At 40.6% G+C, this 23,639-nt stretch overlaps 2 protein-coding genes across 2 annotated transcripts; both read right to left on the minus strand.

Annotated features, from left to right (window-relative positions):
* Positions 1–744: 744 nt before the first annotated feature.
* Positions 745–12,662, minus strand: shda (Src homology 2 domain containing transforming protein D, a). The gene is made up of 8 exons (XM_033643048.2): positions 12,455–12,662; positions 9,905–10,151; positions 9,610–9,711; positions 9,276–9,438; positions 8,503–8,760; positions 7,184–7,349; positions 4,562–4,681; positions 745–1,919 (listed from the first exon to the last, which is right to left on the minus strand). Exons 2-8 carry the CDS (start codon positions 10,145–10,147, stop codon positions 1,733–1,735), a joined length of 1,239 nt encoding a protein of 412 aa, XP_033498939.1. The 5' UTR covers positions 10,148–10,151; positions 12,455–12,662; the 3' UTR covers positions 745–1,732.
* Positions 12,663–15,151: 2,489 nt separating this feature from the next.
* On the minus strand, positions 15,152–21,392 carry yju2 (YJU2 splicing factor homolog). Its single transcript, XM_033643049.2, has 8 exons — positions 21,253–21,392; positions 20,501–20,601; positions 18,552–18,696; positions 18,300–18,434; positions 18,035–18,216; positions 17,506–17,656; positions 15,872–16,043; positions 15,152–15,678 (listed from the first exon to the last, which is right to left on the minus strand). Exons 1-8 carry the CDS (start codon positions 21,274–21,276, stop codon positions 15,557–15,559), a joined length of 1,032 nt encoding a protein of 343 aa, XP_033498940.1. The 5' UTR covers positions 21,277–21,392; the 3' UTR covers positions 15,152–15,556.
* Between the last annotated feature and the right edge of the window lie 2,247 nt (positions 21,393–23,639).

Consider the following 23,639-nt stretch of genomic DNA (forward strand, 5'->3'; position numbering starts at 1 on the left):
AATTACTACAGAGCAGTTTCTACTCCGAGCTCCGAGTAGAAACACTGCTCCTTCATGTTGAAAGGGGTAAGTTGAGGTGGTTGGGGCATCTGATCAGGATGCCTCCTGGGCACCTCCCATTAGAGGTGTTCTAGGCACATCCAACTGGTGGGAGGCCCCAGGGCAGACCCAGAACACACTGGAGGGACTATATATCTTGTCTAGCCTGGGCACGCCTTGGGGTCCCCCAGGAGGAGCTGGAAAGCGTTGCTGAGGAGAGGGACGTCTGGAATACTTTGCTCTGCCTGCTGCCCCTGCGACCTGGCTTCGGATAAGCTGTTGAAAATGGATGGATGGATGGAAATCACTTTTTACTTAAATGGAGTCTGGTAGCTTTGGCGATAGTGATTTGGGGGCTGTTTCCTGTTAAACAAAAAGGATCTTACTCTTAAATATAAAGGCCAGTCTCTGTGAGGACCCTTTCCATATCATCAGACACTTATCAGTGGCAAAGGCAAGTACTTTGTGTGGATATGAATTGACTGTATGCTACACCCTGAGTGCTTACATTGCAGCCTGTTTTGCGGGTGCCAGCTGCAGCCCTCTTGCTCAATACTGGCCCAATTTCAAAAACTGTTGTTTCCATTACTTGCTTGGACACAAAACTTGGAAAATAGGGACCAGGTTGAAAAAACACAAAAGTTACCCTTTAAGCCCAATGTAGCCCATTTAAAATTTATGCAAAATTAAACAACGCACAGACTATTTAAAAACAGACAACACCTTTATTTTCAACAGACATTTAAAATCTTATAAAACAGCACAGTAAATAATCTACCAAAGCTTCTTTAATAGTCATGATCACAAAGCCACGAGCTTTCAATATAATACTGTAGTTATTACTCTCTAAACTAGTATTGCAGGAGTCTGTTACTGTGTGAAGTTAACGAGTCATGTCTGTCGCTCTGTGTTGTTCACACATAACATGAGCTGAGGAGAACACTGCAGGGCACGCAGCTATGTAACATTCACAGGCCAGGGTTACATATGTAGTGTTTGGTTGATATTGTAAACAACACTTAAAGGGGTAATGACAGTGTTGTTTGCGGTTACAGCACTTTTTCATCAGCATTTTATACTGTCTACAGCTAGTATAAATCCCCACGCCCTATATTCATCTTTTTTTTTTTTTTTTGTCACTTGAAAAATAAAAAATCACATGAAAATAACTGCTGCCTTGGCTGGAAACTTAAGATGACTGGCATAAACTGAGAATAAACACCACTATTATCCTTTAAACGACCCGGCGGTACAGTCTATCTCTGCTCTACAGTAAAAGAGAAAAATCTCCATGCAATAATCTGTAGATTCTACTGTCTTGAGACGCCTCAAGACATGAGTTTGTTTTTTTTATCTTTTACCTAAAAGTACTCAGCTACCACTCTTTATATCAATGATGGCTGATTTTCAGGAGTCCATGATATTCAAAAAAATACAGGGATTTCAGTGACAATACCAGTTCACAGGCGAATATTTATGGAGGCACTGAGCTCTCGTATTTTGAAGCTGCCAGTGTAGTTACTGGGGTTATGGTTGACGGGAAAGATGGCACCAAAAAGTCCAATCTCTTGCGGGCAGTGCAGGTAGAATGGCGATGAAAAGGCAGGTAGGAAAATAGGAAGGTAATAGGTAAATATTGAGTATATATTGTGTTCAGTAGCACCAGGAGAAAGAGTGTGTGAGTGTGTCAGTGTCAGAGGGTCTGCACGATGACAGGATACAGCAGGGACATGTGCTCAGCTCCTCTGATAGGCAGCTTGTGTGTGGTGTAGTAGTGGATGACCTCGGGGATGGTGGCGAAGGGAGGGCTGTTCTCCCCGAGCACGTATAGCCCGTCTGCAGACTGAGTGAACTTCATGTGCATGAAGCCCTTACAGCTCCTGACAGAGAGAGACGGAACATGGAAAGAGTTATTGTTGCTTGTTAAAACACAACAAAACTTAATGTGCATCTAAGGGAATCCTGAAGCTGTTTCTGATACGCTAAAAGACAAAAACACCCAAGTATCCTGCAGGGAAATTGTTGCAGTGAGGGAGTAACCACATCTAGAGGAAACATGTCATGCTATGCTTCTGAAAACAATTAGACAATGCAATCTTTTCTGGGAATTGATGTTGAGAAATGGTGAAAGTTGGTACCACTAATTTGTATAAAAACATTCATCCATCCAATCTATCTTCCTGAGTTCATAATCTGGTGAATTACAATGTGTTAAACTTTATAATCAAAGACAAAGACACAGCAAAAACAAAGCACAGTCATAGAAAGTAGGAAGTGGAGACAACCGAGAGAACTGTCATGTGAACCTTAAATAGCATCTCTGATCATCAATTGGTTGTTATTTCGTTCAATTTTAGAACGTTGTCATGATGATATTCTGCGCAGGAGTTGCCAGTTTTATCCCACCACATTGTGACTCTTTGATTAGAGCCTGCTTATTATAGAACTGTGACTGTATTTCTCTATTGAGCAATCTGCTAAATTTGAAAGTGAACATGATTCATTTTCACAATTCACAAACTCAAGAATAAAAGCTATCACTTTTTTAGAACTTGAAATTAATCCTGCTGGGGCATCCATGTGGTTCAAGCCTAGGTCACATTACGCGATTTTCACTGCGATTATGATGTCGCAGAGGATCTTGAGAGCCACCTTGTGTCGGAGGTGAGTTGGCAGATAGTCTGCCACGACGAGTCCTCACGTGTGAACAAGCCTACGAGCAAGTCGCCCCCTCGTCTGTGACTGGGACTGGATATCTGGCATGCTAGAAAACTGGAGAAGTGTGACATGACTGACAAAGAGCTTCAGCCAATACGTCCCACGTCAGCATGCAGGAGGACGGAGGAAATGTGAGGAGGACAAGCCGCAGGGTTGCCACTTGCCAGGTCCGCTTATTAGCCGCGACTTTGGGCTTGTTTCTAAAGTGGAGTTGCTTATTTGGACTTGCTCTCTAAACGCCACCTTCCTCTATATATATACGTCTAATAAGTTATTTAAACACATGATAGCCGCTTCTTCTGGGCTTGTTTCCATAGCCCTGGTTGCTTGTTTCTCTCCCAAGATCTGGCAACACTGACAAGCTGGCAAGCAACAACAACAATGGCGTCGTCCACAGGATCACGGGGAGCGCGTTGTGTTTGGACCCAGGCCCTGGAGGCAGATCTGATTTGACACTGGGAAGAATATCCATGCCTTTACGATGTGTCGTCTCCAAGTCTGGTGACGTCACTGTGAAATCCGGGGCTCTGTCTGTGAGCGCTCGGTGGAGAAGTCTTGAGGTGTGCACACAGGTTGTAACCCAGTTGGCGAGACTACCGCTGACAGAAACATGTCGCCAGGTATGAACACTCAAAAGATTAGGATAGTCTCCGCGACGCAAAATCAGGGTGAAAATCGTGTAATGTGAACTAGGGTTTAGGGTGCTTTGACACTTGCCCTGTTTGGTTTGATTCAATCAAACTCAAGTTCATTTGCTCCCTAAGTGCGGTTCTTTTGGGCAGGTGTGAACACAGCAATCGCACTCGGGTGAGCACCAAAACAACCGGACCTAGACCTTCTTGAAGAGATGCTCTCGGCAAACAAACTCATTTTGAAATGCTGTTTGTTCATGTTAACATGTAAAGCACTTTGAGTTGCACTTGCTGTATGAACTATGCTGTACAAATATTATTAGTATTATTATTATGACGACTACTGGAGACATAAAAGACTGGATTAGCTATGTGGTTTATCCGCAGAGATATTAGAATCATTGTGTTTTTTGTGTTATTAAACATCACACAGATGCATTCACTGACACTCCTTGAACTATTCCTGCATCGTTTATTTGTTTACTTGATTCTGGTTGGCTACACAAGAGCTTTCAGTAAAATCCCTGTACTACTTCAAACGAGTACGGATGTGAGGTTGGGAGCAATTCCCAGCATGCAGACGATCACTTGCAAAACAGCTGCTTTGATGCCGATTATTCACACGTGACGCAGACACACTCACAGAGAGGCGAGGGGGGATGGGGGAAAGACAGACCGACTCAGATCAGGCTGTGACTGGGTGGGAAGAGAGATAATGGGGAAATGTTGAACAATTAAAAGTTGCCTCGGGGCTCAAGTGTGAGAGGATGCTCTCATCACCCACAGACCATAACGACACCCAAATGAGGCAAAAACGGGATCAGATCATTTGGAAACAACACAGTACAGTGCGTTATAGTGGGGTGAAATCCCCTTTAAGAGAGTGTAATGATGTTTCACATTAAGACAGCGTGAGCAGTTTTGGATTAAGTACATCGTGCAATAAAGCATGAAGGGAAAGCAGTTAAAATTCTGCTACAACTGGCACAAGGATGGGACAGGCCCAGAATGTTCGGTAAATAAATCTTTGCCCCATGTTGGCTGAGTCCTCAGCAGCGACCTGGGTTCTTTGCTGCATGTTGTCCCCTCTCCCTCTCCCGTCCTATCTAATAAAGGCAAAGAAAAACCAAAAAATCTGTGAAATGCAGCTGAGTGTGGGCACGAGTGTCTACCTGAGTGAGAGCGAGTAGTCGTTCCGGCAGGTCTGGCTGTTCCTCACCAAGTAGGAGCTCTCCTTGCACAGAGTCAGGAGACTCTCTGCCTCTGAGCGGCTCAGGGCTCCATGGTACCACCTGCAGGTGACAGAGAGGAAACATGACAACAGAAGAGTTTAACTTAAACTCATGTGGTGTAATTACGGACTGTCTCGAACTGTAGTTTATTTACTCCACACTAGAGCCACAACGGTTAATCAATTAGTTGTCAACTATTACATGAATCACTGACTAATTTGCCAGTTGATTCAATTGTTTGAGAAATTCTCTGATTCCAGCTTCTTATATGTGAATATTTTCTAAATTTCTTTACTCCGTTATGACAGTAGACTGAAGATCTTTGGGTTGTGGACAAAACAAGACATTCAAGGACGTCATCTCAGGCTTTGGGAAACACTTACTTACATTCTTCACCATTTTCTGACATTTTATAAACCAAACAACTAATCGATTAATCGAGAAGAAAATCAACAGATTAATCAACAATAAAAATAATCGTTAGTTGCAGCCCTACTCTATACCAAATGTGTGGACATTTATCGCTGAAACACACCACAACCTGCAAGTTTAATTCACCACTAAATTTTACTTGCATTCGAAAAACACTGCCCGAAACAACTAACCAATCAGAGTGTCAAGCAGGATTAAAGATTGTGATGTCATCTTAATACATTGCTATCTACCCAAATGAAAATGGCAATAGAGAAATGGCAACAAGCATCATAAGATAAAAGCATTTGTATTAGTTATTGTAAGTTGACCTACATGAAAAAAAACAACTCTTAAATTAACATATTTCTTTGATCAGTGTGAAAAATAATTAACTGCTCCTCACAAGGGAAAAAACAACCAACCCTACCAACAAGAGGCTGAATTAATTAATGCCAGTTAATATAAAGCTTAATTAATGAGGCAAAACAAAATGGCAAATCTGTCTGATAATCAGACTTAAATGTGTTCTAATGTTCACACCAAACACAATGCAAATTTTTGCGTTGCGTTGCTCGCTTCATACGCATGAAATCGCTGCATCTATGAGCACATTTCCTCTGGAGCCTATCCCCGCTGACATTGGGCGAGAGGCAGGGTACACCCTGGACAGGTCATCAGACTATCACAGGGCTGACACATAGAGACAGACAACCATTCACACTCACATTCACACCTACGGACAATTTAGAGTCACCAATTAACCTGCATGTCTGGAGTACCCGGAGAAAACCCACGCTGACACAGAGAGAACATGCAAACTCTGCACAGAAGGGCTCCCCCACCCTGGGTTCAAACCAGTAATCCTCTTGCTGTGAGGCAACAATGCTAACCACCGAACCACTGTGCCCCCTGCACGTTTGGTGTGCAATGCTTAGCTTTTAGCAGTGTGGAAAAACGTGACTACAGGGAGTGAATGTGGTGATCAGTGTATACAGTTCATGTGTATTCCCTCAATTCCTTCTGCAACGGTTTTGCCTTGAGACTTGTGCCCATGCAAGTCAGTTTCCTTTCATTTCAATAATGCTTACAGTCAATTTCTATAATGAAGAAAACAGATTAATAACTAATACTGCATATTAAGAGTAAATGAAGGTGACAGTAGCCTAAATGGTAATTGCTTTTTCTTCAATCATTGTATTGTTTTGGAAAACCATGAGAGAGAGTTATTGTGATTAAAAAAAATACTTAAGTCAGGGGACACATAATTAGACACTAAATGAAATACAACAACATGAATTGCTGCCTTTATACCTGTATGTGCAATCCCACAAGAAATTAAACCCGACTTTGTGTTGTGGTCAATATCAGACTGGAAAGTAATTTCGTCTGTACGCTCAATTGTCAAATACAAAACAATCATTAAAATTCAATTTGTCCCAAAAGAGCTTAATAACACATTACCACATTTTCTAATGACACGCGCAGTACAGTAAAAACATGGGAAGGAAATTATGATTATTCGTTTTCATCCAAACATTCCCATTATACTGTTGTGTTGTTTCAATTAAGCCAGAGACATTTCCTCAGCAGCATGTTTGCTTGTTGTTACCTCATAGTTTCTGCTGACAAATGAATGTAATACAGTTCATAATGTTTCTAAAATGCTTCAAAATATGCTAATGACCATCTCAGATTTGTGTATGTGTAATTACTTGATACTAATATTCCAATATTGCAAAAGTTTCTTACAGTTTAAAAAATGGCAACCAATATCTGTTAAAAACTCTGCTGGTCTTATTATTACGATTCATGTATATTTGATATTTAATTTAATTTATTTTATAGTTTTTTAAAAATAATTTCATTCTATTTTAACTGAATTAGGTTTTTCCATTGTATTCTGTTTTTACATGTTGTTCACACGCATTTCTTGACGTTACGTAAAGCACTTTAAATTGCCCCTGTGCTTTAAAAGGTGCTATGCAGATCAACTTCCCATGCCTTATCTTGCTGTTGATAATGGGGGTAGGCAGGCCTGTTAGCCTTGGATGCGATGTGAAATTGAAAGTTGTTGCGAGGACGATAATCACAGCTATCATAGGAAATCAGGGAATACCATTTGAAACACCACTGCAGATGTCCACTTACACTTGTCTCTCCAGTGGCAGAGATGGATCCACTCGCTCTCCAAGGAGAGGAGGAGTGTCACCAACCAGACGGAGTGTAGTTGAGTCGGCTGTGGTCGATGTCTTGGCGAGCCTGGTCTGCTCTGTGTGAGCTCGTGAGCGCTCCCGTTCTGCTCCTTCAAACTGAACTATAGCCAGAAAGAAAGATACAGAAGGTTAGTTTAAAAAAAATACACATTCAAGGCTAGGGCTGCCCCCTAATAGTTGACCAGAATGGTCATTAGTTGACAAGATTTCATTGGTTGCTTAGTTGCAGGAGGGAAAAAAAAAGTAAAGGCAAATCTTTACTAGGAGCTGCACCTCGTCAAAAATAAATCAAAACCTGTATGACTGGACCATGTGAGAATTTAATTTGAAAGGACAGACACAGGAAGTGACCACGCTCAGCAGTCAGACAGGAGTCACGTTACAAACCAATCACAGCCAACAGATATCTTTCCATTCTTCTGTAAATACTGTCTGATAAATACGGAAAAGTTGATCATGTTAGTGCAGGGCTACCCAGAGCTTTACATCTGTCCCACGGACAATAGGCCTACACACTTATAAACAGCACCTGGAAGATCAACTCTGCACTCAAGAATTCAGGTAAATAGGCTATACAGTGCCTGTTAAGGTTGCTTAGCAACCTCAGACACAACCTGCTGCAGCGCTCTCAAAAGCTGGCACAGAAAAAGGCACAAGAGCAGCGCCCAGAGCCCAACCTCGCATTTTCCAGGCAGTTAAAGACGCGGCATGTGTTCGGTCCCTAATTTCCAGGGCTGGTACCTGCGGTTATTCCACAGGCTAGTTAATAACATGTCGGGCAGGAAATCCAAAGTGTGGGATCATTTTGAGAAGGTGAAGGACGAACTCAAGGTGATATGTAAACTCATCTTCATTGGTCGACTACAAACGTGACGTATCATCTGAAACATGGAAGTAGCTACATGCCCATTAGCCCACAGCGTCATTAACAGGCGGCTCGCTCAGTGTGTGACGTGCACTTGTAGATAAAATATAGCCCTATATTAATGAAGGTTCATTAGTACGGTTTTGTATTTCTCTGTAATGTAGCACAGTGTTAACAATATTACTGATACTATACTTTCTCACACCTTCAACTCAAATCACTGTGTTGCCCCGCCCAAAATATATCATTTAATAATGAAATTAATATCGTAAACATGCGGGCGACTAGTCGACTAATGGCCCTAAATGACGACTATTGGTCGACTAGGAAAATTCTTAGTTGGGGCAGCCCTATCCAAGACACATTTGAAATGTATATACTCAATTTACCTGCTAAAGCTTTAGAGATGTTGTCCTTCTTCCACTCCCATGGCTGGTCGTATTCATCAGCTGGCCGCTCATCATCCTGAGGCAGCCTGCTCTCCCTGCTGTCTATCTGGGCGAGTCCTCCCTCAACCCTCTGTGTTAGCTGCTGTGCTGCTGGAGCAGCTCGGTGGTGGTGACGAGTCCTCTCCTCGTATGGGTTATCGTATAACTGGCTGCCATCTCCGCTCCCAGCCCTGTTAGTCATCATGCTGTGCTGCAGTTCTGCACAGTGAACAGAGAGTTAATGATTTTGTGTGTAATTTAAAGTCACAAGCAGGCAAACACTGTCATTATGTTGATCTAAATTTGCCTACAACTGAAAATATGGAGCCTGTGTTTAACATCCTTGTCTGTTATCTCCTTTGTTCTATCCATGTAGATGCTTGTGTCAGTTAAATCATTTTCAGTTGCTGCTCTTTAACTCAGCCAAAAAATAATTCCCCACCCTAAATTCCAATGAGGGGAAGCAGTGCTGCTGATGCCAGATGATGATGACTCATATCCTTCCAATCTCTAGTCAAGACGAACAGTTAATATTGCTGGTATACTTCTGGCTGCATCCAGATGACAATATGTACTAGACAGTAATTAAACTTTTCCAAAGATGTGAAAAAAAATGATGATGATGATATTGCTTTGGTGTAGCTGGGCCTCGACTGTTAATTATGCTCTTAATATAATACCTTTTTATTATGTGATCAAATAACCAGTGAGAGAAAAAGGATCTAAGAACAAACCTGAGATAATCCGCTGAGCCTCAAATGGCTCCATGTAGCTGCAGCAATCTGTTGGTGCAGATTTGGGCTCCCAGTTTGGTCTGCCTCTCGGGTCTGGACGGACATCAAATGGATCAGAGTAGTCTGTGTCAGCGTCCAACGCTGCTGGGGCAGAGGGAACGACCTTGGTGGGGACAGAGGCACAAAGAGCATCTCACAAAAAGGAAGCTGGGAATATAACTGTTGCGTGTGAGAGAAGGCGAGCAAGCAAATGAGATAAAGACAAAGCAAAGGATGGAGAAAATAGGGGAGGAATGCTAAAAGGAAGATTGAGCAGAACACAAACAGTTCTTACAGGTTCTTCTTGAACAGTCACAGGACTCAGTGGGACTTTACAGCGGCCGAACTCCTGAGAATCCACTTTAATTAGCCTGTGCTTGGGAGACACCAGTTTCACCTGGAATTTAACACATGTAAACAAAACTTTCAGTGTTTAAAAAACACCTCAATTTGCTCAATTTCAACAGGAGGTCTAAGAGAAAAGACTACACAATATCCAAGAGTACATATATCTAGCAAGACCTGTTACACAATTAAAAAAAACAACACAAAAATACACATACATGACTGTTAAAACATGCATGTCATACCTCAACACCATTAGGCAGCACTGAACCAAATGCAGGGAAAGAAGGGAGGCTCACTGTAGCACTACAGGGGCTGAAACCATTCTGATGCTCCTTATCAGAGTGTTGATACGGGTCTTCAAAATCTAGCTCCTTCTGAGCTCTGTAGGCCCTCAAGATCTCACTCTCACTGTAGTCTGGCCTCGGGGGCTGCGGAGGGTCACGCCTGGTGCCAAAGTTTAGGTAGTCCTTGAGCCACTTTGCCATGGATCTGAGAATGAAGAGGCAAACAGATTGCTTAGAATAATTTAGTGATGAAATGACATGTCAAAAAGAAAGTTTCCACATTTCAGTAATTAGAGATTCAGTATGCAAGATTTAAGGGGATTTGGTGGCATCTACTGGTGAGATTTGCAGACTGCAACCAGCTGAAACTTCTGCTTAGATTTCCTTCAGTGTTCATTGTTCAGGATATTTTTACTGGGAGCTGAATAATGTGCAAATGTCTCCTCCTCTCCAAAACAAAAGGACCAGGTGATTAAAACTGGTTAAAACACTGAATAAAGCAGTTTCACATTGAAAAATGTTTCTCTGACACTGCTTGCTGTAGAGGGGCTGTTAAGTACAGTGGGTGATGCAAGAACACAAATGGCCCTATCTACAGCCAGTGTCTGGTTTGTCCGTTGGGCTACTCCAGAAACATGGCTGCCAGACATGGCGATCTCCATGGAGGAGGATCTGCTCCCTATGTAGATATAAACTGCTTATACTAAGGTAACAAATAGGGGTGTGCTGTATCATCTCGTTCATGATAATACCTGTATAATTTTTAATATCATATGAAAAATTCATTATTACTGACAAAAAGAGGAGCAGCTTCAGCAGTGTGGAATAAACTGTGGCGTCCTGAATGTTTTATGAACAGCCCCGGACTTCTCAGACTCTTTTAGTAAGTTACGGCTCAGAGGGAACTCATTCAGCGGCTCCTCTGGCAACAGCACAGCGTTTCTGCTTCTCTTCTCTCACCGTACGCACACGGGGATCTGTGTGGTCAAGTGATTTTGTCATAAACCTTTGGTAATGTAAACCTACGTGATGCTTGCGACTTGACAAAAAATTACATCAATGTGAATGTGGTTACAGTGTAATGACTAGAGTAGAAATGGCAGAGCATAAAGGTCCAGGTGGAAAACCCCAACTCAGTCATTTAGGATTTTGCTAAAAGAAGGAAATCACCTGTTGATTTATAGATATAGATCCCAGGGGACATTTTTGTATTTGGGAGCTGTTTAAATGTGTCATTTGTGGTAGATTTTATTTTGTTGAACTTTTAATATTGTATACAGAATCTGAATTACTGTTGCTGTTCACAAACTAAAGAAATGTGAGATCATTTTTGTTTAGTTTTTGCTGAATATCTGAAGGCAGACTGTTAGATTATTTTTTTACTAATTTGTCATATTGCGAAGAATATCGTTATTGCAAAAATACCCTGAAATATCGTTATATCATTTTAGGGTCATATCACCCACGCCTAGTAACAAATACACAACACTTCTTTCAGGTGATTACATACTAAATAAATCATAGGCTAATATACTATAATATATAATAATCCATTTCTGCCAATATATCACCCTTAATCCTACACACTGGACCTTTAACTAAATAGTTCTTGGTTAGTTTTGTTTCTTGTGTTGCTGTAACACTATCAGCGCATCAATAAAATCTTATCTTATTCATGCCAAACATCAGCTTCACACCTGTTAAAGGTTTTAAATATTATTAATTAGATATATCGGGGTTTTTATAGCATTTATATAGACTGACTTTTTTTACACCAACTTTATTTGCAAACGACCAGAAAGCTTCACAACACAACAAGGCTTCTTGTTGATCTAACTGTTCTAATGAATTAAGTTAACACCGTTACATAACGTTGCAGCACTGAGAAAAATCACCGCAATACCAGCCAAATGGTACATCTGTGACCTTGGGTTGAGCTAAAAAAAAAAAAAAAAAACTTTAAAGAAATGCAGGCTAATTCTAACCATGAGGATTGTGTTTAGGTTGGCATCAATGAACTTGGCTGGAGTTAAAAGCCCTGAGGAACTGACCATGCCCTGAGGAAGAAAGGTATTATCAATCAACAGGTCCAGCAATAATAGGTTTTCTAGTGTCTCATGGTTTTCAATGAAAAATAAAACAGAGTGGGCTTTGTTAACAAAGGTCAACTAGCCAGCTTGCTAAGTCGGCAAATCATTGGCACCATTAACAATAGCTAGTTAGCATCGGGGGGTAAATTAGGGGGTTTCATTAAATCACGTTTTAATAATAATAAAATAAAGACAGCGTTTCTTTCAAAATCACCAGCACTAAGCTAAATAGCATAGCAACACTGCTACTATGTTATTCCTTTTAAAAAGTAAAGGGTTAAAGTAATGTGAGTCGCACAACTGCTGTGACCGCTCTGTAAATCTGCCAAAGCTAAGTTAGCTAAGTTAGCTGGATAGCAGCTAACCTCGAAGCGTCTCAACCGTTAACTAACCGCTAACGTTTCTTCTCAACGCTCACCCTCTTTCTTTGCATTGACGGCTTCCCGTTCCAGTTATGTCTTCCTGGTTACCATCCGGCGTGTCGTTTTACCGTTATCAGGCCTAAAAATAAATCATTGTTATCCGTGAAATCCGTCCTGCTCCCGAGCCAAGCAGGTCAGTCAGCTAATGTTAGCAGCAGGACCACCAGACGAGACCGTGGAGCAGACTGTCTCCGCCGACACAACACTCACTGGCACGGCGGACTGCCTTAAAGGGGAGGAGAGGGGGATTTAAAGTTAGTCGACATTAAAGCTTCAGAGACAGAGTGGGCATTATGATTGTTGGTAAATCCACACATATAATCATTTGTCTCACATATGCAGGTACACTAATGGACAGTGTTTGTGTACTATTAAAAGCATGTATATTTTTTAACCAGTTCTTGTCTACCTTTAAGATTTAAGTGTCTTCTTGTGGTTAAAGCTGCCATATATTTTTAATATCAAATGCCACATTTTCACTCGACACCTTATGTGTTATGGCAACATTTAAAATATGAATATTGATGCTCACATAATGTGCATCAGGGGTGTAAATATAGACAGTGCAGGCATTGTGGTTGCACTGGGGCCTAGGAGGCAGGGAGGTCAAAAGAGAGAGTGGGCCCGCCAACAATGTGTTGGGTGGAGAATGGGCCCTTAGATAGATAGATAGATAGATAGATAGATGGATACTTTACTCATCAAATTCTTGTATCCAGTAGCTCACATAAACAAAACATGATCACATGAAGACGCTGGAGGGATTACATGTCTCATCTGGCCTTGGGGCCCCCCAGGAGAAGCTGGAGAGCCTTGCTGGGGAGAGGGACGTCTGAGGTGCTTTGGACGGCCTGCTGTCCCCACGACCTAGCCCCGGATAAGCGAATGAAAATGGATGGATGGACATAAAGTCACATAAAAACCACCACAACAATAAATAAGTTGCCAATAGAAATAAATAAATTAAAAAGTCCCTGAGTCTCTAAGTGACTATTTATTAATTAACTGGCTTGAGTCCAATGAGGGTAAGTAGTGGGGTGTGGGGGGAGATTATGATGAGTCACTTCCACTGACTGAGGTGTAATTGAGTCTGATGGCTGTGGGGAGGAATGATGTCCTGAAGCGATGAGTCCTGCAAAGCAAGGCAATAAAGCTGATCACTACAGCTGCTTCTCTGTGCTGCCATGATGATGCGGAGAGGGTGGCTGCAGCTGCGCCTTGCTCCATGTGCGTCTCTCCACCACAGAGTCAGTGCCTTAGAAGTGTGCCTGTGTTCAAAGAGCAACTCTGATTAAATTAAGAACAGTGCCATTTGCTATATATGCCCTTGAAAAAGGCAAACTCATCTCTGTCATGTAAAAGCATCCATAACAAAATTATATGCTTATTCTGTAACTATAAATCAACAATTAAAATTGTTAAATGAATGAGTTCTTAAGTTCTTATTTTCTTTGGTATGTTATATACAAATATGCAGTGATGATTGTTGGGTAATATGTATGTTGATGTTATCCAGTGTCAAGTCTCTGATCATGTGACAGGGAAAATATATACATTTAGCGTGCACTAGGGCCCGTCGCAGCTTCCTTATGCCACTGCTGTGTATTATGGTGGCCCTGAGGGTCAAAACACAATATTTCATAAAACACATTTCACAAAACATTTCAGAAAACTACATTTTATAAAAACACTGGAAACACATTTTTACAAATGTTGCAGTATTTTGTGAAATGTTATATGAAATTTGGTTTTGTTTGTGAAGTGTGTTTTTTTTCTTTACCCTCAGGGCCACCATAGTGCTTAAACTAAACCAGGTGTGTGTTGCATTGTGCACAGAAAAAGTAGTGATTAGAATATGATTGGAAACATTCATTCATCTTCCGTAACCACTTATCCTGTTGGGTGTCGCCAGGGGCTGGAGCCTATCCCAGCTGACTCTTGGCGAGAGGCGGGGTACACCCTGGACAGGTCACCAGACTATCACAGGGCTGACACATAGAGACAACCATTCACCTGCATGTCTTTGGACTGTGGGAGGAAGCTGGAGTAAACCCACACTGGCGCAGGAAGACAAATGGGCTCCCCCACCCCAGGTTTCGAACCAGGAACCCTCTTGATGTGAGGCGACAATGCTTAACATAAACAGAGAAAGGTAAGATGGGGTTCATGTAAATGTTAATGTTAGTTAAGACTGTTAAAAAATTATGAATGCAAAATTTGATCAGCTCCATACCAACAAAGAAAACTCCATCTGATGATGAAACACTGTGCAATATGATCAGAACTCCAGAAGAAGTGGACCTTGAGCTGACATTTTGTCACCTGCTGTTTCCCAGATCAAACTTTAAGCTATCATAATATTGTCACACAGATATCTTATCAATATTACTGTATATAAATTTCAGTATATCTCCCACTTCTAACAGCAACCAGACATTATCACGACATTCACTTCTGCCAAATGTCCAAACAAATGTTAAATTTCATAATATCAACACTAAGAATTCAATGAAATAGCATGGCAAGTTTGAAGTTAAGATTTGCTTGTATTCCAGCTTTTCTGATCTACATAAATTTGTACCTTTATGGGCAGACAGACATTTGACAGCACAGAAATATGAACACTAATTTTTCTGGTCCCACATTACCATTTAAGACACCAAAAAGGAGCCACTGCAAGATGTGAAAGCATGTCAAGGACCAAGAGACAAAGAGATTTTAATAAACACTAAAATATACACTTGGTACTTTCCCAGGAAAAATCTGAGTCACAAAATTCAAACATTAACATTTTTTCTATTAAATCCTCAGTAACAACACAAACCATGAACCAGTGGCTCAGCTGAGGGAGATTATTTTGGTTTTACTGGGTTTTGGATAGCGGACGATACAATTCCTGCTCACCAACAAACTGACTTATCACCAGTCGCCTCTTTGCAGAAAGGTTTTGATAGGACAGACCCACAAACTGGTTTACAAGTGATTTTGATTTCTGTGCAGCAATACAAAACGGTCCATATAATTATATTCCTTTATGCATCATTTATATAATTATGTGTCAGTCACTCAAATCAAAAACCATCCGGAGCATCTTCTATTCATTCACTGTCATTGCTGTCACTGTCTGAATACGCCCCCAGCAGGCTGAGAGATGACGACTCATTTTGCGTGGTGACGGGCTGAGACGCATTCTTGGAGTCAGCTGCGGATGCCTTTGAATCTGTGAAACAAGACAAGTGATGATTATGACTTCCAAATCATATGCAGGATTTTGATTGAGGATGTGAGCAAGCAGTAAAAGAAAAAATATGTGCGCTAATGAAAACACGAGGGAGGAAATAAATTAAAGACATTAACTAATGTCAGGCTATACTATACCTTCATATCAGCTGTAAGAGATACTGATGTAATACCTGTTTGTGACGTGGGAGCAGCAGCGGCCGCCACTGGACTGGGTTTGTTGACTGCAGCTGTTGGTTTCTTTCGTACGACCAGGGACCCCAGTGCCCTTTTACCGCCCAGCGTCCCCACACTCCTCTCCCAGCTCTCCACCTTGGCCCTCTTCACTCCACTGGCTGAGGTTCCCTGTGGAAACACAGCATGACACAATCCACTATTTTGAGAATGTAGTTGAAGATCTATTCATTACTGAAAAGTCTGTGTCATCCAAGAGTGACAAAAAAAAACAACTAAAATAATGGTCAAAGTTGTTAAATTGATATTTAAGATGTGTTGATGGATTCACATCGTCAGCTCATGCTCATGCAAGTAACATAACACGTAAATATTCCACCTTAAAAGTCGCCGGCAGTCGGCCAAGTGCATTAGGTTATGTTTTTCTCAGACTACAGCTGCTGTGAGAGGCAGCAAAACATCCTGTCTTTTTATAGTTATAGTTTACTAATAAAACTCTCCACGGTATGAACAGTGGTTACATGAGCCTCAAAACCAGCCACAACTCAGCCCTGAGCAGAGTGACTGTCCTCTATTGACCAATCAACAGTATGCAGTGTTCACAGCTCCACCTTTTAGTACCAGATCTGTGTGCTAGGTACCCCAACAGAGGGGGGACCAGCTTTGCATGAAATCTGTTCTGCATCTTTTAAGCAACAGCCATTCAATGTATTTGCCAACTCTAATTCCTTCACTACACAGCAGCTTTCATTGTTAGGGATCAAGTCTGCCATTCTGACCTGAGATTTAAATGCCTGGGATTTATAGGAAACAATGCTTGCATTCAATCATCTCATCTCATTAACATGACCTGTAGTGTTTACTATTCACTCTCCCAAACCCACAGTATCAGAGTGATATTAAAAGAGCATTTCACCCACAAAATGATCATTGGTTACTCAACTAATCACTTTGGTTACATGAAATTTAAAAATTGGTCATCCGCCAAACAGAAGATCAGCAGTCCAGTCCAAATGTTGAAATGTCCTTGTGCAAGATACTGAACCCCAAATTACTCCCAATGGCTGTTCCATCAGAGTGTCAGTGTGTGTGCGTGGTTACTGAGTAGCAGGTGGCCCCATGTATGACAGCCTCAGCAACCAGTGTGTGAATGGGTGAATGTGACATGTAGTGTAAAGGCGCTTTGAGTGGTTGGGAGACTAGAAAGGTGGTACACAAGTGTAGTCCATTTATCATTTACCATTTTGGAAGTACAGCTTGGATTATACTGCACGGGTTGCGTGAGAGTTTAACAGATGTATTGACATGGTTTAGCTGTTGTCAAACACGTCCAGTCTTCTTCAGAAATTCAAGATAATGCAGCATGACTAACTGATATACAGCTGCTCATTTTATGCGTGAAATATTCCTTTAAGTAACAAACCAAATATTTTCTACCGCTGCTCATTTTAAAAGCGTTCAACTGGTGAAACATGGGGTGACTTTTATGGTGAGGCAGTCACTGAAAGCAACAGGACTGACATGTCAAGGTTTTCAACTTTAAATATGTTAAAGTAAACCCTGACAAGTATTTGCAAATGTTCCTGCACTGAATAAGGGACTCACTTTGTTGTATGTGAGTGGTCAAACGTACCTGTGTGTCTGTGGGTTTGACAGCAGTGAGGATGTCTGTTGGTTTGTCTGTGCTGGGTTGCTTTGACTGCGAGCTGCTGCTCTCCTCCTCCTTGTCTGAATCAGAGTCAGAATCTCTGAGTCTTTTCACCAGGGCACGATCCAACATCTCTCTGTGAAACAACAGACGCATTCAGTTTTAACAGAGTTTTTGAGTATTGCTCAGTTCCCACTGATTATATGAAGAATACACATGACAAATAAAAGCTTCACTCATAACACTGACATTTGAATTCCACATCAAAATTCGATTGCGGCACAGCTTTTTTTTTAATTTCTATTCATTCTGTTTGAACCCGGTATCTGCACAGTTGCAGATAAAGTTGAGGCTACACTAACATTAGCCATTGAGATTAACAGACTGACTGCCTGGGATTGTTTCTGACTCGTGATCTAAACGTTTACTCCAGAGCGCTGTAGAGTCCAAAGTCAAAATTTGTTGCCACACACCTGTTTTAACGGGATGCTCTAGTCAAAGCATCTTCACTCACTTTGTCTCTCGCTCATCCTCTTCTCTCTCCCTTTCCCTTTCTCTCTTCTCCAGCTCTCTGTACCGGTCGATCATTCCCTCAAAGTCCACCTGAGCCTGCCTCTGGTTCAGCTCCTTCAGCTCCTGGAGGTTCTCCAGAACCTCCATCTCCATCTTGGAATCCTTTGTGCGGTTCTCCAACACCTGGTGGAAAATTGGGAAACCATCAACTCTTCATTCCTGTTTCCAATTAAAATAATAACAGTACATTACACGTGGACACAGACCTTCATAGGGTTGTTCAGTTCCTCTTCTTCCCTCTCCTGTTGGATTCTCTTCTCTTCTTCCTCAATCAGTTTCTCTGCCTGGAAGTTTCGTGTTGCACCGTGCTCCATGGCATAGTCTGTGTTCTCTGGGTCGGTCTTTAGTCACACCATGAAATGAGAAAGAGTGAGAAACACTTTCGTGTATAATGCTGGAAGAGATGAGTCTCATTTCAGAAAATATCACATAGATAATCCGTGATTAAATTATCTCACCTTGAATGTAATCTCAGCAAGGCATCGAGTACATTTGATATAGAAACGGAAAATAGGAAGTCCCATGTACAGCTCATTCTGAACTGTCTCTTTGCGAGCGTTGAACTTCTTCCCCTTATAGATGTACTCGCCACATGTTTTACACCTGCAAACAACCAGAGAGACAATGCTGATGACACCACAGGACTGAAGAGTTCTTGTCTCGAAGACCTAACCTCAGTTCTACTGGAAATACAACCAAAATCTAAGAAATGAGTTTTTGCCTCAAATCAAACAAGCCAGCAAAGATTCCTGCTTTGACTGACAGGCAGAGACATTATTGATTCACAAAGAGAGCTCAACAGAGTCTCACTTTCTCAGACAACTTCAAAATACAGAGATAGCATTTACTAGTTTAATTTCACAGTGCCTTCATATACAGCATCTCGTCCATGTTAGAATGTTATGGAAATACAACCAAATCAATGAACTGTCAACTGAAGTATAAAAAAATTACCAGTTGCAACGTCCTTTCACTCCACTGGGTTTTTAAAACAATATTTAGAATTAGTCAGACCACTAGGGCAGGGTATCGGTACTAAACACCTTTAAGGTATCAACCAACATAACCCAGTACCAGGTAGTATTGAAACTTCTCCAGCCAGCCTTATTTGCTCCTTTTTGCACCCAGATCTACAATAAAATGACTATTAGACTATTTGCTCGCAGCCATCGCCACAAGCTTTCTTCAGTTTATTACAATGTGTGATTGGCCCACTACCAAAGCAGCTACAACCCACACAGTCTCTGGTGTGGTGAAGTCAAGAGTAGTGTATTTGACAGAGTTGACAGTTCAGCGTGCTGAGATGCCACCAAAATGTTCAGAAGTATGGCAAAAGTAAGCCTGTGGCATCTGGTGGCATTTTACACAACTGAAAGCATCTATTCACATGATGGGTATCAAAGGAAGTAGGGAAAAAAGGTATCAGATAAAGTACTCTTTTGGTAGTGATATCACTTTAAGGGTACTGTTATTACCTCCACCAAGGAGGTTATGTTTTCGCCGGCGCTGGTCTGTTTGTCTGCAAAATAACTCAAAAAGTTCTGAATGGATTTTGATGAAAATTTCAGGAAGGGCTGATAATGGCACAAGGAACAGATGATAAAATTTTGGTGGTGATCGGCTGAAGCAAAGTGGATAAAATTATTAAAACGGTGGGAAATCTGAGCTGCTTGGCAGAGGTCTGCACTCTCTGAGTGCTCTTGTTGGTACTGATATCATGATTTTTTTTAAACAATACCCAGCCCTACAGATCAATATCTCGGCATGGCTGATCTATTGACCAGTTTTAGCTTATCACAGATCTATCAGAATCTCTGTACTTGTTCACTGATGAATAACAAGAAATTGCAATACAATAATGACAAAGACATGGTTGAGATCATTTAGAAGTTGTGTCTTGTTTTGATTTTTTTTGAATACTCTTATATCTTTCTATATTGACATTAGCCTCAAAAATCAAGTTTTGGTGGAGGTCTATCCAGAACTCTACCATCGCACCTGGGACCATAACTTCATATGTTCGCATTTTAAGGTTGAACTGTGAAAATGATTGACTGACTAGCGCACAATGAAGGCAGCAACTGAAATAATCAAACAACTGCCTCACACAGCTCACCATCTTTTCTAACACCTGGTTTCTGAGAGAAGGACAGCTCCCTGAGTGGAGGGACAGACCATTTCAGTGACAGGCAGCCTAGTGATCAAGAATAGCAGATTCTGCTCTTTAAAACTTGCCACACTTCTCCTCTAAAGGACTGCTCAATTCAATTAAGCCTCTGAGCAGGCAGACTACTGTCACTTTGTCCTGAGATCCTGGATGTAAATATGTGACAGCTGCACTATGCTGTTGTAATGTAATGAAACTTCATCCTCAGCCACACTAGCTGTGTGACAATAAAAGACATACCTCATGTTGAATGGAGCCATCAATCGGACCACATACTGACGATCTTTAGGGAGTTTAAGTTTTGGGATTTTGGATGGATCAAAATCCGGGGGGTAATATTTCTGTGGAAGAAAAAACACAGATGTGAATAACTGCAAAGCTGGACCTTGTAAAAATAATAATAGTAATAACAGAGACATAATCAGCTTTATTGGCCAGATAAGTGTGTACTTGTTACACTTAATTCACAGACATAACAGCTAAAAACAAAGACAAAACAACTGAACCAGGTAAACATAAACAACAACACAATTAAATGTAAAGAATGCTGGAATAAATATGATGTTATTAATGCAACAGATTGATTTAAATACACGAGGAAGCTAGAATTGGCAGTACAAAGCCTGCTTATATTCATATGGCATGTCATTATTGATATTTACATATTAAAAACAGGTTGTTTAAATTATACAGTGATACAACCCACAAGTGCAGTGAAGCACAGTGGATGTTGGTGTTACAAGGTGAACATTATATGACAGATGTTAACTATTCGTGACAATGTGTTAGTAGTAAATATTGTTTTCTACATACAGAAATCGTGGCTAACACTTAACGTACTTTAGACGTCGCAGTTGAATGAAACAAACGTACTAGCACCACACTTAGCTTCAAAGCTAGCTAGCTAGCTAGCTAACGTTAGCCTGCTCGGGTTCTTAAAGCTCATACGGCTAACTGTTTCAAAAAAAGAGGCACATTGTTCTTATACTTACATTTAATACTTTTCTCTCGGACATTGTTGTTTGTGCCGGAAACCAGACGTGGAGAAAGAAACGCTAAAATAGTAACACTGAGAGCTGTTCCCACAACACTGCTAACCGCGTGTTAGCTTCACCGTACACTTCCGGTTGCCTTCCTATTATTTCCCGAGCGTCAGAGCACTTTAAAGTGTGCTGCTGCCCCCCTGCGGCAGGGGTGAGTACTTACAATAACACACGAGAAAGGACAATGATGAAATCAGACAAATAGAGACAATTATAGGGAGGTGAAAATAAACTGTGTATTATTACAAGTATTTACTTGTCTCTGAGAAGCTCTCCTTTGTCAGGTTCAAGTTAATAGGCCACTGATTTACAGTTTCTCCTCTGATTCTCCCCTCTTAGATGACACTGAGAATGGTTGACCATCAGTGTTGGAGAGTTACATGTAGGCTGATTAAATTACAAACTAAATGTAATAGGAATCTGTTATGGTTACTGAGAAAAAATATGTAATTACACTACAGTTACTAATCAAAATGTTGGTGATTACAAAGGGGTTACATCCAGATATATCCTTTTTAGTATCTTTGTTTCTTTTCCTTGTACAGAAATGCTGTCTTTTAGCATGACGTACATCCAGACATTTTTCAGCTTTACTGCCAATTTTAAAAAGATATGTTTTTTTTTTAAAAAAAAAGTAATCAAATGTAATAATAACTCACATTTTTTGATGTAGTAATTGATGCAGGACAACACCTGTTCCACTCAGCTTGGTCTTGGCAAGGTGCTGGACACATCAATAAGTACAAACTGGTAGAAAAAGATTTCCGTACACTCACATCTATGCAGTGTTTCACTTTATTGTTGAGTTTTCGGCCTAATTGACCGTCATCAGAGCTAAAGTTTTGTCCCTACATGTATGAGAAACTCTTTTGAGGTGAAGATGGACTTACTCCATTTCTTTAGAAAGATTAAACTGAAACATGTGTTTGGCAACTCTGATACAAAGGTCTGAAAACCTGTATTTAAGCCTAAAAGCACATTTATGCCTATAACCACAAATCCCTCTATCCAAACTTTTGGTAAGTTAGTTGAGCAAGAAGCCCTTGACTTATTGAAATATAAACCCGCTCATGCTCTGATGAAGTAATTACAATAGCTGCATAATGTATTACATTTTGACAGGGTAACTAGTCATCTGTAACTTCTCACATTTTAAAGTAACCCTCCCAACACTGTTGACCATACTACCACCCCATGGCCTAATATTCCTCTATGAGCGGCTGTGGAAAGCAATGGAATATTAAAGTACAGACTCTTTGGGATGTAATCTAAGAGGAAAAGAATCACACTGAAACTCAAAGTCTATGTTTGTTAATTGTTTAATTATTTTGATTCCCACCAGCTCAACAGCGACTCTTTCTGTGGTCCATTAAAACAAATATTAATATGGCAGTTTCAAGTATTATATATGTACAAACAAGAGAAAACACATGCATATATATACATATACTCGTGTTAAATAAGACAAAAGTATATTTTAGTAATCTTTATTCATTCCATATGTCCATGTAAATTACTGTATTTTCACTGATCATGTCAATAACTGAGCATTTTAACCAATTAATAACTTACAGCAAAGTTCCAGCAGCTAAGGCTTTATCTGCATATTCTGACACACTTCATTAAACCAACATCACATGTACATGGAGTGAAATATTACAATTCAATGTGTCGTTTTTAATGGCTACTACTGTTGAATGGACAGATGCCTTGTGCATATTTTCAAACACTTTTATTTGTGATAAATTGTGCTGAAAGTCACACTAATACACACACATTTCAGAATATTCATTTATTTGAAAGTGTATGAATATGTTGAAATGATACAGGCTATTTGTAATTTTAGAGTAAATAACACCAGAATTCCTGAAGTTACTGGAAGATATAAAGGGCTGGACAGAAACCAGAGGATCTGCGACCTCTGTGGTGATAATGACGTGGGAGATGAGCATCATATTTTGTTTGAATGTGCAAATGTGAGCTTAATGACTTACAGAAAAAGTTTAAATTAATTTTGTTATTACAATCAGATAACCCAAAAGTCATTTGTAAACTAGGTGCTTTTTTGAAGAATGTCCTTCCTCTGTTTAAGTAACACTGGCTGTACTTTAGCCACACCATGTGACATGGTCGTGAGTCAAATAAATGAAAATAAAAAGATGACATATTAAGTTCAATATTGTGCCAAACACTCCAAAACCAGACTTTTAAACATACACTTTTCTATTGCATTTATTGAGCCTGGATGAGTCACAGGCTTTATATATATTGACCACAGCTCCTCATTCCTGCCTCAGCCTTGTCTCTTTAGGAGACAGTGGAGGAGATCGTGATCA

The sequence above is a fragment of the Epinephelus lanceolatus genome, chromosome 15 (assembly GCF_041903045.1).
Source record: "Epinephelus lanceolatus isolate andai-2023 chromosome 15, ASM4190304v1, whole genome shotgun sequence".
Taxonomy (NCBI): Eukaryota; Metazoa; Chordata; class Actinopteri; order Perciformes; family Serranidae; genus Epinephelus; species Epinephelus lanceolatus.